Source organism: Xyrauchen texanus, chromosome 48 (assembly GCF_025860055.1).
Source record: "Xyrauchen texanus isolate HMW12.3.18 chromosome 48, RBS_HiC_50CHRs, whole genome shotgun sequence".
Taxonomy (NCBI): domain Eukaryota; kingdom Metazoa; phylum Chordata; class Actinopteri; order Cypriniformes; family Catostomidae; genus Xyrauchen; species Xyrauchen texanus.
In genome coordinates, this window is record NC_068323.1 from 13,813,163 (window position 1) to 13,828,621 (window position 15,459).

A 15,459-nucleotide genomic window follows, 5' to 3' on the forward strand; every position below is an offset into this window, starting at 1 on the left:
TTAGCTGACATGCTATTTTATATAAACATGTACATATTTTACTAGTGGGACTGTTTCCAGACAGGATTCAGAGTTTGACATTCAAAGTATTGACATGTCCTAATAGGCAAGTTTTAGTTACATGTAAATGTTGTTATTTACATTGTATGCTGTATGATATAAATATGATATGTAATATGATATAAAAATAATATGAATGTTAGATTATATTTTAATGTGTGTATGCTGACTCGTTATCATCAACAAAGCTTGTGCTTGCAAATATGTGTTTAGGTTAAATAAGTAAAATGCACTTTAAATATGCCCATATTAGAAAATCAGCATATTATCATATGTATTTTGGATCAAATAAATGCAGTCTTGGTGAGCAGAAGAGACTTCTTTTAATGGTAGTGTAGGTCTAAAATTAAGTAAAGTCTTTATGTAAAGAAAATATATAGTCAGATTACTTTTAATTCAAAACTTGATTTTGATCATTAAGTCTCCTCACATTAATTCTCTCTGTCACATTCCTCATTGATAGGCCCAGAGGAGTGGTCTTTGTGTCCTCAGGTGTGAATCACATCAATATTCATGATCGTTCACGCCTCCTCGCATATTACCATTCAGCACTAAAATTGTCACACAAAAGTTAAATGACTATATTGTTTTATATGAATGAGTGATCAGGATGATTTTTCACATCATTTTGTAGCAAAAACTCAAGGCTACAAGATCCAGTTCTCAAAAGTCTTGTGGACAAATGTTTAGTATGTGTTATATGGCCTTATTTCAGTGACTTAACATTTTCTCTGTCGTTTTTTCAAAAACCACGCATAAACGTTAATTTTCTCAAAAATACAAACCTGTACATACATGTTGCTCACATATTATTGTAGCCTAGTTTGTGCTGAAGACAGTGTTATCAGACTTTAGACATTAATATGTTTTTAAGCAACTGAAAAAAGCACAAATGTCAAGGCATGCCAAAACTTCTCCAAGGCCCAAAACACCCTCAGACCCCAGAGGGTTAACTATTTCTCATAGCCTGGGAGGGATGTACAATTGTAGTTGTGGCTATCTATCTAGCCATGAGCACTTTGTCTTGGAGAAGGTGTGTTCCCTTTTTGTCACCCCAGCTTCTGTTAATGTGATTCCTGTCAAAGCAAGTTCCGTTGAGGCTGTCGCCTATCACATACAGTGATAGAGAAGTATAAGGGCGCAAAAGTGAGGCCCATCGTAAGTGGCTTTTCATCATGTCCTTACAGCTTTTGGGGGAAGGTCAAAGAGATAGCTGTCGTATTTAGCAAGCAGACTGGGTTTAGAAGATATTTCAATTGTGTGGTATTAACCAAGCTGTGGGTAAAGCTCTGTAAGCAGTTTGAGTACAACTGTGAAATGTAATGGTATTAAAAGACCAGATGTTGGGGTATAGACAGAACATTCAGAGATTTATTTGGACCAACAGAAGAGTTTGTTTAATAAAAGATGATGTTGACTTGTGAACATATGGTAAATTGGTGGATGGATGACAGGACCTTGTTAACGCATGAAAATTTGGGAGTTGAATTGGCAAAAGACACTGTTCTCAGTGTCAACCTGTTACCAGTGAGGCTTCAAAAAATAGATCATCCAAAAATGAAAACCCTCACGTCATTCCAAACCTGTATGACTTTCTTGCGTGTAATGAAAAATGAAATGTCATTCTGGTTGCTGTTTTCCTTGTAATTATAACGAACAAGACCTGGAGCTTTCAATGTTGCAAAATGGTCCACGCGACTTATGTGCTAGATTCCAAGTCTTAGTCCTACAATAGCTTTAGTGTGAGAAATTGACATAAATGTTATTAACTGAAAATCGCGATATGTGCCAAGATCTCCCTGGCACACTCAAGAGAGAAGTAGAAATGTCAGATTCATGAATGAATAATTTAGACCAGTTTCATGAACCGGATCAACCAATTCATTGAAAAGATCTGAATGATATGAACAATTAAAAGCGCAGAAAGAAGCGCCGCTCCCAAAGGCTGCCGGAACCGGTGTTAGAAGGGACTACCTCGCCGGAGCCTCTCCCTCGAGCCTCGCTTTCACCCTCCCCGCCCCCCCGGGATCGCGCAGTTGCCGCCAAGCGGCCGCACTGCTGCCATCTCGGATGACGAGGCAGAGGATAAGGGCTGCTGTTCCATCATGGCTTCGGACAGCGAGGAGTGGTCAGGCTCCCAAGCCTCCTCCTCGGCCCAGGAATCCAGCAGGACCCGCGCCGGAGTTGAAGAAGAACTAACGCGCCTCCTCACACAGGCCGTCGACCGCCTCGGACTCGAGTGGTCACCGCCCTCTGAGCAGGCTCCCAACAGACTCGACGGCTGCTTTCTTCAGAGCCGTCGCCGCGAGGCGCCCGCGGCCCGGGCCGCTCCCTTCCTGTCGGAACTCCACGCCGAGCTCTCTAAATCGTGGAACGCGCCTCTCTCGGCCAGGAACCGAACCCATGTCTCCATCGGTGGACGGCGCCACCGAGAGGGGCTACTCTTCCATCCCCCTGGTCGAGGATTCGGTAGCAGCACACCTTTGCCCGCCCTCCGCGAGATGGCGGTCTAAGCCAGTGCTCCCGTCTAAGGCCTGCAGAACTACTTCCGCCTGTGTTGGCCGCGCCTATGCCGCCGCCGGCCAAGCCGCATCTGCTCTGCATTCCATGGCCGTCTTACAGATCCTCCAAGCGGATCTTCTTCGAGAGTGGGATGAGAAAGGCAGGCACCCAGAGGCTGTTTCAGATCTAAGGAGCGCGACGGATCTCACCTTCGCGCCACCAAAGCTGCAGCTCAAGCCCTAGGGAAGTGCATGGCCGCGCTGACTGTGACTGAGAGACACCTATGGCTAACGCTAGCCGACATGGGAGAAGCTGAACGCTCCACGTTCCTCAACGCGCCGCTCTCTCCGTCCGGTCTCTTCGGTTCCGCGGTGAGTGGCATTGTTGACCGTTTCTCGGAAGTCCAGAAAGCCACCCAAGCCATGAATCTCTTCCTGCCTCGTCGTGCTAGCCCCTCTGCAGGCCGCCCACGTGACCAGCCTCCTGCACGAGCCTCTTCACAGCGCCCAGCTCAGCAAAGCCAGACTTCTCAGCGTCGACAGGGCGGCCGCCCTAGATCGCGCTCAGACAGCCGCTGCAGACCGCCGCCCCCCCGCTGGCCTTGGCCTAAGATTGCGCTGAAACCTGAGCAACCGAAGTCCTCCTAGCTTTGTTGAGGAAACGACGGCTCAGTCCCGCCGCGGCCGGACCACCGTCAAAGCTTCGCCCCCTGTCAGTCCCCTTCTCTCAGGCTACTGCAGTGGTGGATTCAGCAGCCAACAAGCCGGTGATACTGCCGCTTGCCTGCACTCAAATGCCGTTTTCACGGCGACCCAAAGAAATCTTGTAAAAAGCAAACATGCCTTATGTGTAGAAAATGTGCCCACAATCCAGTGTTCACCCCTACACACAAGCATTACACTTCCCGTGTCCCTATCAGTGCCCACTCACATAAAGCGGGGACAGCCAGCTCGAGTGTTAGAGTCAATGAACGCGCCCACGAGTCCGTGCGCGCGCCCCTTCTCTGCCACACGGCCAGCAAACACCTCTCTGTATGTAAGTCCCATGCCCGTGACTATGCTCGCGCATCACTTAACAGATGTGACTCTTTCCCCATTCACCTCAATCGGGAAGTCACTCACAGAACAGCCTGTCCCTGCTGTCTGCGAGCAGTCATGCATAAGCACAGTAAGCGCGCTCACACATTCTGTTCAGCTCGCTGTGTGCGGCAATCAGGGCGACTTGGCCATTCACCCTCTAGCGTTACGCTTCAAAGCGTGGAAAGCTATCCCAGGGATATCCAAATGGGTGTTAAGCACAATAAAACAGGGCTATTTGCTACAGTTCGATCGCCGCCCTCCCGCTTCAGAGCACGGCTCGAAACTACTGTGAACACGGAAGCAGCCTGCATGCTTCGTTCAGAAATAGCAAACCTTCTGTGCAAAAGGGCCATAGAGAGAGTGCCACCTTCTCTGAGCGAAGTCGGGGTTTTACAGCCGTTATTTTCTTGTCCCCAAGAAAGACGGCAGCCTCAGACCAATATTAGATCTCAGGGTTTTGAACAAGGTGCTCGCAAAAGACCGTTCAAAATGCTTACAATCAGGAAACTCCTCGCGCATGTGCGCCAGGGGACTGGTTTATTTCTCTCGATCTGAAAGATGCATACTTTCAGATTCAGATAAATCCCGTCACAGGCCATTCTTGAGATTCAGCCTGACGGCCAGGTTTATCAATACACCGTCCTTCCGTTTGGCCTGTCTTTAGCACCCCGTACTTTCACGAAGTGCATGGATGTGGCGCTCGCACCCCTGCAGAGTCAGGGCTTGCGAATTCTGAACTATTTGGACGATTGGCTGATTTTGGCACAGTCACATACGGAGCTTCTGTCTCACAGGACAGTTCTCCTCAGTCATCTGAACAGTTTGGGTCTTGCAGTCAATTGGACCAAGAGCTCACTACAGCCCAGTCAGGCAATTTCCTTCCTTGGAATAGAACTAGACTCCATGGCGATGACGGCTCGCTTATCTACACAGCGCGCGCGCCGTGTTCAGCGACTAGCCGCGTCCTTTCAGATGAACAGCCTCACGCCTCTGAAAAAATTTCAGAGAATGCTAGGTTACATGGCCTCAGCCGCAGCAGTACTTCAGCTGGGTTTACTGTGCATGCGCCCGCTTCAGCATGGGCTAAACACCCACCTGAACGACGGCCCAGACAGACTGTCCAGAGACAATATTTCCCCAGGGGAATGGTCCCTGCACGCTCAAACAGTCCAGAAGTTATGGAGCATATTCGGCAGAGCAGAGATAGACCTCTTTGCGTCAGAAGAGAACTCTCACTGCCCAGTATTTTTCTCGAAAAGCGAGGACGCACTGGCCCAGGACTGGCCCAACCGCCCGCTTTACGCCTTCCCTCCCGTCTCGCTATTGCCACAGGTAATGCAGAGGATCAGGGAAACGCATCACTCGGTGCTCCTCATAGCCCCGCGCTGGGAGAATCAGACATGGTTCCCGGAGCTTACGCAGCTGTCCCCATTTGCGACCAGTAAATTTTTCATTTGTGTTCCACAGAATATAAAAAAGCCATAAGAGTTTTATATTAGCTGAGGTTGAGTAAAAGGTAACAGATATTTTATTGGTGGGAAAACTATTCCTTTAATAATGCGTTAACTCTTTCCCCGCCAGCGTTATTTAAAAAAAGTTGCCAGCCACCGCCAGGGTTTTTGATGATTTTTGCTAAATTTTAATGGCCCGCAGAATATTTTCTTCCATGAATATATGAAGATGCTATATATCACAATAAAGATCTGAGCCTCTGCTTTTAGGCAAAAAAAAACTATTTTATTTTATCTTCATTTGTTCTTTTTTTATTGCGACTTGAACAGAGGTCGGTTTTGTCAAAAAACAACATTTCAGACAAAAAGCTGAGAAAAAGGCATGTTTATGTCTGATATTTTGAGCTTCTCAATACTCCATTTCTTCATGTTTGAGACGATCGCAGTCTGTTTCTTTGATCAAAGAGTTGCGTACTCTTTCAAAACATGCGCAGGGGTCTTCCTTACCGTATAACACCTAAAACACGGAAACCCGGAAAATTCCGTGTTTGGCGGGGAAGCGTTTTTTCATAAAACACGGAAAATTCCGTGTTTGGCGGGGAAAGGGTTAAATATAAAAACAAATCTATTGTGTCCAGCTTAGCAAATCAGTTACGATTTTCAAATTCCATCATGAACATTTCAAAACATAGTTGGTCTCTGATGCAAACGCATGTCAACAGATGATAAATTCAGAGCTGATGTTCATTCATTGTCCATTCTGGGAGGCCCTCCATTCAGTAAATGACATGCAGGATGTGCAGCACTGACATTTCAACATGAAATGCCACTTCTCATCTAAGGGACTTTCTGCTTCTTTCAAATTCACCAGGGTCTTCCATATCTGCTAATCTTCCATATATACTGCCTAGCCACATTGATGGCTAAGAACAAAGCTTCAAAACACTTGTCTGGCACAGGTGCTGCCTTCTAAGTGCCTAGAGAACGCAAATATTTCCTTTTACTCCTAAATTTGCTATTCTTGCACTTAAAGGATACTGCACAGGTGGGAACTGGATGTCTGAACTGATATGAGACCAGTTTCACTTTTACAAAGCAACAAGTGAAAAGCAGTGTGGTAGTCGTGGTTTAAAAATCTAGGCTGGTTAGCAATACGTTGTAGGTTTAACCCCACAAGCGATGATTTACGATTATTGAATTAATTCCAAGTTGCTACATGTGGACTCTTCCTATAATAAGTGTTGTGTCGAATAAGTGTCAAAAGAATGGATAAATGATAATTTGAATATAACTGTGGAACATTTCATGACAATATTAAAAGTAGATAAATAACTTTAAATCTGCTAATGGTTTCATGTAAATAATGCAAATCACACAAGTGAATGGAAACATGGGGAGATGTCAAAGGTCTGGCCAGCATCAATGCAGAGGTCAGAATGTGGGAGTTTGAAATAGGAGCAGCACTTACTCATTTGCATCATGGCTGATGTTGATGTTGAGATTCTGCATGCTGCTCTTGAGCTGTGGAAACACAAGACAAGGAATATTTAGTGAGTGAAGAAAGCAGCAAGCGGATTGTGCAAAGTTCTAGGTATTTTCAAAGATTTGGGGTCTGTTACACAACCTAGTGTAACAATCGCCTACACATTGTCTTAAATGCATGAGAATTTTCTCAAACACTCTTACAGTACATATTCAGGTCTTTAGAGGACCGGCACTTATAAAATCTCTATCAAAAATGGATTGGAAGGCAAAATGTCAAAATAGTGTCAAATTCTCAAAACAATTAGAAAATAATCAAATACATTTTGAAATATTTTTTATAAATCATAGAGATAATGTAACAAATCAGGATACATCTAGAACAGGATTCATTATTTTCACACTGAAATTTCATGATATGCAACTGACTGTCAAACACATATTGAGCTACACACAACACATGATGTACACATGTATTACACATTTGTATTTTCTCAGGCATTTTTTAAGTCTAAATAGATGCAGAACTTTAAGTATTCAGTTGTTGTTGCCATCCTGTACCAATCCCGCAGGTGTGATATTCAGATGTACCGATCCTGTGCAGATGTTAGACATAGTCTACCACTGCGAGGACGATCAGCTATAATTCCTGTCCAACTGTAGCGCTGTCTTAGGAGTTTCACAGTGCGGACATTGCAATTTATTGCCCTGGCCACATCTGCATTCCTCATGCCTCCATGCAGCATGCCTAAGGCACGTTCACGCAGATGAGCAGGGACCCTGGGTATCTTTCTTTTGACGTTTTTCAGAGTCAGTAGAAAGGTCTCTTTTGTGTCCTATGTTTTTATAACTGTGAACTTAATTGCCTACCATCTGTGAGCTGTTAGTGTCTTAACAACCGTTCCACAGGTGATGTTCATTAATTGTTTATGGTTCACTGAAAAAGCATGGAAAATGTTGTTTAAGCCCTTTACAATAAAGATCTGTAAAGTTATTTGGATTTTTACAAAATTATCTTTAAAATACAGTGAAAAGGCATATTTCTTTTTTTGCGGAGTTCATTTGCATATACAGGATTAAATAAGACACACAGTTTGTTGGCCTTTATCCAACTGGCCTCTTTGACTTCTAATATAAATTAATGAACAAGAATTTTACAATCAATCAATCTCCTTCCCTTTCTGAAAGCACCACACTGACCATCAAGTTTCCTTTTGATCCTCCTTCGAGGCATGGACAGAAACTCAAGTAAGACTACCAATCAGAGTGAGATCATACTGTTATGAGCAAAGAGGCTAATCAATCAAGAACAACGTTCCCAAAAAATTCTTATATTGACCAGGTGTCATTAGAGGACAGTAGTTCATCATGTAGACACTAAGGTAAAGCCACTAACATATGAGTGAGTGACTGCTCTCGGAATGGGAGCTGTCAGCACCAGGGGCACTTCCGTCACATTACTTCTAAGATTAGTCTGTCCGGTGCACCAGGAGTTAGTCCTGGTTCAGTACAATTCAGCAGAGACTTTAAGTGCATGGTGACAGTGAATGAAGTCTGGGACAGTGATGGACTGATATGAACCAGAGAGCAATGTACAAAAAGTGCTGACCGGGGAAGTGGGATAAAGGGCTTTGGTGGTAAATTAGCATTGGACTGCAGGTTCACTGGGACGTGCTGAGATCATAACCAGAGTAAGAATGATCTGAAAAGGGTTAATGTGTGCATTCTGGATTTCCGATGTGGGGTAAAGATGTAAGGTGAAATGAGACATGTGGCAGTCAATGAAAACTTTTATAGCATTAGTTTAAGACTTCCAAATAAGAAATTCCAAAAGAAGCATTTGTTATGTGTGGAATTAAATACTAGCTTACTATTTACCACACACAGTAAAGTATACACTGTAGACTACGAGCTATTCTTTAAAAAAGCTACATGAAACAGCAGGCATTATAACACAATAAACAAAAGTATGGATTACACAGTATGTTTACACATGCGCTTATTAGCAAGCCACAGCAAGTGAAGTAGTTGAGTTAGTCTTCTGTCTGTAATTAATTATTTGAAGGAAGGACATCAGCTGAGGAAATACCAGTGAAACACGTCACACGCCACCTGTCTATCGGAGCATGAGCACAATACCAATCCCAATCGGACGGACTAATCTGTATTCAGTACATGGTGGATGAAGCCGAGCTACAAATCGCATGATCTAGGCCTGCTAGTCCAATGTTGCAAAAACAGACCCAAGAACTAAAGTGTTGCCATTTTAAAAAGGCATTTTTTGTTTTAGTCTGACTGAAATCAAACTTTTAAAAGTGCATGTAAAAGGTACAAAGTTAATTATGCACATCCTCGAAAGATCCTTGACCTTGCTTTGCCACCTTAAGGGGAGGATGGCAAGCTTATGCCCATGATGTGAAAAGGGGATTCCTATCTGAAGTGTTTGTCCACACAAATTCCTTGCTTGGATAGCTGCCTGTGCTTACCATTTTCCTGATCAGAACACACTTTGGAGGACCATTGACCTTCACTTGTTCCCTCTTTTTTCTTAGTCTAAACAAATAAAGGCAACCTACATACCTTACACAAACCTCAAAAACAAAACAATGGATCAACACACTTCAATTTTATTTTTATTTGTACTATTTTGGTGCTTTAAACATTTTATTGAGAGTGAAAGTAGAGAGATGCCAGAAAATTATAGGAGGAAGACGGAATGGGATCAGGGCAAGACAAAGGTTGAATTCTAACCCAACCGCATGAGCACCATAGCTCAATTTGTCTGGAATATGTGTGCTAACCAGTAGGCCATGGCTCTGCATGTTCAGGCTAGGGTATACTTTTTTGTCCATGTCCCATTCGGTCTCATGCATGATTGAGTGGTCAAAGTATACTAACCCATATGGAAACCATGGACATGTTCGACGAATGTGCACTATGACTGGTTGGTGATAATCTTAAGGAAGTAAATGGCAGGTGCATGGGGCAATGACTCAAAAAAGCATTTTCCATATTCCGGGATGTCCGTGCAGCGCAGTACGCTCAGACTGTCTGTGTGCAGCCAAGGTTTTTTTAGACATGTGGGCAGTTTGCGTGTACTGTGCTGAAGATGGAATTTGCATCAATTGTACTGTGTGCAAGACGTACAAGCACACGTAAAAAAAAATTAAAAATTAAAAATAGACTCCGGCATTTACTTGTATTTTTAAAGCTACATCCAAAGACATACTACACTAAATATAGACCATAGGTCTTGACATTTAAAAATCTCAAATGCAATATAACTGTTTTCCAACATTTACATTTCTTGAAATTACTTGCCCACAATGCTAAAGTAAATGTAAATGCTAAGACCGCAAGTGTGCCACAAGAAAATGGCTGTTTTCAAATCAGCATACTAAGACTTGTCAAATACATAAATCCCCTGCATTTCACCTGCATATACAGGTGAAAGTAATGGACACCTGATCAAACATGCTGGCGCAGAGATCCATTATTACACAGTAATGAATATAGCAAAGTTTCAATGGTTGCAACAGTGAAACAAAAGTGACACATGTGCATTCTCTGTGACTGATCCTCAATATTCTGATCTCCATTAATCAAGGTTTGATGTAATAAGGTGTATAACATTACATTAATCACCACAAGGTTGTGTGTTTGTGTGCTTGAATTGAACAACCGTTGCAGTCTTTATGTAGCAGCTTGTTAACAACTAACACAGTGCCTTGGTGGAAGAGTGGGGTAACATCTCACAGCAAATAGAGCAGTTTCCAAATTCACATTTGAGGTGGGTAATTTATGCAGCAGTAAACACAAAAGTCTCATCAAGTAAATGGTAACCACAGAAATACACAAAACTGTATTTTACTAATAAATTGAAAACTGCTTTTATAAAAACCAACTGGAAGTTTCAGAGGTCGCTCATGGCTAATTAGCTTCCAGAAAAAGAAAAAAAAAATGAATAAAAAAAATATCAAAACAAATTAGCTTCCAGGTTGGCCAACAAATTGACATCATGACAGAACCGCTCTACTGTCCATTCTTTGTAAATTACCACTGAAAAACACAAATCAATAAAAAATGCTTTAAACCCAAGACATATTGTCACAGGCCAGGCCATCAAGCATCCAAGCTTTGGAACACCAAGTGGGCTTTTGTTGAAAGCTTTCATCTGAGCCTCAGGGTATTAGGTACAATATTCTCTAATTATTCAGCATCCTCAAGAGAGAAGCTCCATGCCATACCACTGCTGACCTCTTGAACGTTAAGTCTTGTGGGAATCTTTTCCACGGTATTCACCAGCCACAAAAACAACGGCATCTTTTGCTGAAAGATCAATTAAAATGGATGATTCATGTTTCACTGCAATGCAGGCCATAGCCCTGATGCTCACAATATTAATAAATATCTTGTGGTATACATAATTAAGGCAACCTTGTTTTTGATCTAACTTTCAGACTAGACAAAACTTCACCTTCAACCAATTAGCAGGATGTGGAAATCTTCTGGTGAAATTTTACAGGTGAAGAGGCCCTGACCAAATGTGAAACGAGTACGAAACCTGCATAACTACTTGCCGAGCAGCCTCTTTTTTATGCTGCACTTTACTATGAAGTTATCTAGAAACTCAACGCTAAAATAATGTCCTCTTCCTTTGTGAATATTCAGCGTAGCAATGCACAAAGCATTGCCCAAACAAAGGTCACTGCCAAACCAAGCAACTTCCGTCCATCAGGTAAAACTCCTGATCCCCATTTCCATTGAGATGACTCTTTTGCCCATGGAATTTTGCAGTGCAAGTGTAAATGTGTCTGAGCCTGAAGCCTGAGCATTGGCTCTACATCCTTTGTGATCAGATTGTAGACTGGGGATACAACAGCACCCCCAAGGGAAATCATATTTGCCCTTTCCAAGGGTACCACAAGTATGGGCCACTTAAGCAAAGGCAACAAATTATTCCCCATAGCTTTCCTCCCTGCCCATTTTCCTCCTTACAGTATTAACAGAATGTTTTTTTCAACTTTATGTGTAGTCTGTGAAAGAAAAATTTCAGCCTCACAGAAGTGACCCCTAAACTGATTAGCAGGAAACAATTACATTAGCTAGCTTAACTAATGCATATCCATAATCTGGTTCTCTCCCAAGTGTCTTTCAACAGAAACAAGGCCTGAATAAATCCTGAAGATTTCACCCTAGCTTATCTGTTTACTTTGTTATGAAAGCATCATTCTCCCATTTCCCCAGCATCTAATTAATACACCATTTACCATGTAAAGAAAGATTAAGGGTGGTTTGGAATAGATTGAATCATGGCGAGGTGACCTCAGTTGAAATGTCTCATTGCTGCACCATGAGAAAACATTTCCTTGATAACAGTTGAAGTAGGGGGTTGAGATAAATGCTGAGATACATTTTTTAAGAGTCACACTGCAAAAGAAGGTGTTCAGGGAGTAAAACCTCAGAGAGAGGTTGAGTGAAAGAGGTTTTGAATCACTTTGACGCTGATAAATGGTATCAGCAAAAACAAATATGCAAAATGTGCCAAACACCACGTTATAATACAATCGACTAACTGCAAAAAGAAAAAAAAAATATGTAGAGTTTTTTAAGGAAAAAAACTTGAGACTCCTGCCTGTGCTAGCAATTGGAATTTCAGTTTAACTCAATGATAGTTGCAGCTGGACTACTTCATTACCTCATCTTGATTGGATGGGTCTAGTTTCTCTAGCCATCATTGATGAGCAAGCACATCATGTGTTGATGGATTCATCCATGTGACGTCATAGTCACTGAAATCACCACCTTTTTTTTTTTAACCGCTTTTTGCAAAGTTTTGAGTTTCATAGTGCATCAACCTCAATCTCAAAAGAACAAGGACATCGTAATTCCTCATGATATGACCTCTTAAATGCTCCTCACGTACCAGACCCTGAATCACAACACACCTACACATAAAAACCCTCATTAGCAAACAGCACTGTGAGGGAAATTCAGATAACAAAAGACTTGTACAAATGCACAATAAAGAAGCCTAAATTACCTGTGCACTATATTTCAAATCTCCTGAAGCCATACTATAGCTTTTTGTGTCATGATCAGCCCAATTCTTTAAAGAATCGTTCATATTGGTATTGTGAACTGAATCAACTGATCCACTGAAAAGATATGATTCATTCACAATCATGACATTGATACTTCTCTCATGATCTCATTGAGGAGCGCTATGGTGGATGTCAAGTTTTTCAAATGACTAACAGAAAGCGATTGTATAACTTCAGAAGCCTTTTTACAACTTCTAATATTGAACAAGTCATATGGAGCACGTTTATGGTGCTTTTGCATCCTTTTTAAAGCATCTGTCCGCATTTCTTGTAACTGCATGAAAAACAGCAACAAACAATTTTGCCAACGTATGAAATGACATGTAAGTAAATGACAACAGAATTTTGATCTATTTAAAACCACAAAACTGACAATCTGAGAAGTGTGAAGAGAAGTACCCCTCCAGACGTAAATAACTTAATATGATAACTAAATGAAAACTATGTTAACAGATCACAAAAAAGTGCCTGTAATACTCTTCCTTTACACAACACTATTAAGGGTCATTAAGATCCATCATGCTGATTCATCCATGTAGGGGGGCGGATTGGCTAGCAGGTGGCGGTAGAGCATGGACATTGTGGTGATTAATAGGAGTTTTGACAGTGCAACATTAATCTGGTCAATGTGACATTTACAAGGGAACTGCAAAACGCTGGTATGTTTGCCAACCAAGGGTAGTCTCCACTGCTAGATGAAATAAAATAGACTAGCTATAGTGTGGTTGATGCTCTAAATGGTGTTGTACATCATTGACTATCAACCTTGACCCATCAATCATCGGTTGAGGATAAAGTGGTGTGTGATTCATGGTAAGTGTGTGTGTAGTTAGGAATGTACAAAACTACATTGTTTGGTTGCCTAATTGACAAATCTCTCTTAAGGAAGCTGTGAATGATTAGTCTGGTTTCGGATACACCTGACCCTAATCAGATGAGTTTCAGTGCTTTATTACGTACACCTTTACATCTAATTATTCATGCAATTATCTAATCAGCCAGTCATGTGGGAGCAATGTAATGTATAAAATCATGCAGATATGGGTCAGGAGCTTCAGTTAATGTTCACTTCGCAACTTTTTATTTTTTTTTATCGTTCAAATGGTCTAAAAACTAAAAGGACTGCAGCATGCCGTCCCCAACTAATTTAAACACTACTGCTAAAAAAAAAAAATAAAAAAAAATCTATAATAAAATAATAATTAAAAAAATAGATAAAGTAGTTGACCTACTCGACCATTACAACCAATCTCTACTGTAGTATTGCCAACAATCGATACATTCTGCACAAGGGGAAAGGAAAAGCAGCCCAGCCTTTGTAATAACTCAAAATACATGGAGGGGCACAAAACTGTGCCACTCTGCATACATTTTGAGCTAAGCCAGTGTTTTCATGCTAAATTTAGCAAATGGACCATTACAGTTAGAAGATCATCATAATTAAGCTGAAACATAAGCAATGAATACATTCATTATATATTGTCATAAAACAGCCACTGGTTAGATGAGGAGGGTTTTACTTGCTGAATGCCATAAATGGCCTTCTAAACTCCTGCAGAGTAAAAGAAAATGGCTTAAATAGTGGAAAATTTATGAGGGTGCACCAGCCCCTGATTAATGATGACCTTCATCAGAAATTCCATAAAAGTCCAATAAAATGAAATTACATTAATTTATTGGACTGGGTTATAGTATTTAAGACCAGACTATATAGCCTACAGAGCAAGGATATCCTCTCAATACAAGATCCTTACTACATTGGTTTTGGAAAATTCAAACAAATAATTCCCTTTAGTTTCAGAAGCTACCAGTAGTATGGATCAACACTCATGTCCGCTAGCTTCGAGAATAAGAATGGAATAGTGTGGGGTCCTTCCAACTTGGCTAATGCCCTTAGATGCTGACAACTGACAACACTGGGAAAAGGGCAATCGACACCTTTATAAAGGAGGAGCCATCAATGGCACCTTCGGATCAGCAGAACCCAACTGTGGATAACACAAGCCATTAGGGTGCTATTACACATTATTTCCACTGTCTGCATGTGCATTAGGGATGAAAGTGAAGGCTAGGCACATGACACTAAACATGTTCCCAAGAGTGATGGGAGAAAGAATGGGTCCGGTTCTTCACAAAAGTGGACCACAGCCCTCAATCTGTGCAACCTGAGGGTATTTTGAGAGTTAAAAATGGTCTTCTGTTAAAAATTTATAAGAAAATTCAGGTTTTGTGTTCTGTGTCATGTAGTCAATGATTCGTGAAGTGATACGATGCAATTAAAATGACTGATATTTTGCTTGGGTGACTGTCGAAAAATATTCAATAGGACAAACCCTGCACACCCAACTCATTCAGGTACAAATGATGTTCAGATGCAAATAAGCATATCAGTAAAGCCCTTTTACAGTCAGTGTTGTAACTGACTTCCAAAGGCAGGGAAGAACACAAAGAAAATCTTCCAGATTCTGCGCTAGATCACTAACCATGCATTAACATGCCTCTATATTCATAATACCTCAGCTAAATTGATGTCAGTTTTACTTTTTACTTATATATATATATATATATACACACACATATAAATCCTGAAAATTAATGTTTCTAGTAAACGTGGTATTAGGCCACGCCCAGCAACAGTAGCAGCAGCAAATGCTCAGCGACTGTGAAGCAGATGGGTTGCCTGATGCTCTCTGCTGGATTCCCCCATACACTACAGGCCACCACTGTGCCATCTCAGCTATGTTGCTGATGCTATCTGACAGCAGCTCAAGCCGTCTGCAT

The 15,459-nt window shown here is 41.7% G+C and overlaps 1 protein-coding gene across 1 annotated transcript in view; it reads right to left on the reverse strand.

The window, feature by feature from the left end:
- polrmt (polymerase (RNA) mitochondrial (DNA directed)) overlaps nt 1–15,459 on the reverse strand; it is a 73,889-nt gene that overhangs the window by 10,542 nt on the left and 47,888 nt on the right. Inside the window, exon 16 of the mRNA XM_052122368.1 lies at nt 6,561–6,613. Within this exon, the coding sequence (XP_051978328.1) occupies nt 6,561–6,613 (53 nt within the window). The remainder of the gene's footprint in view (nt 1–6,560; nt 6,614–15,459) is intronic.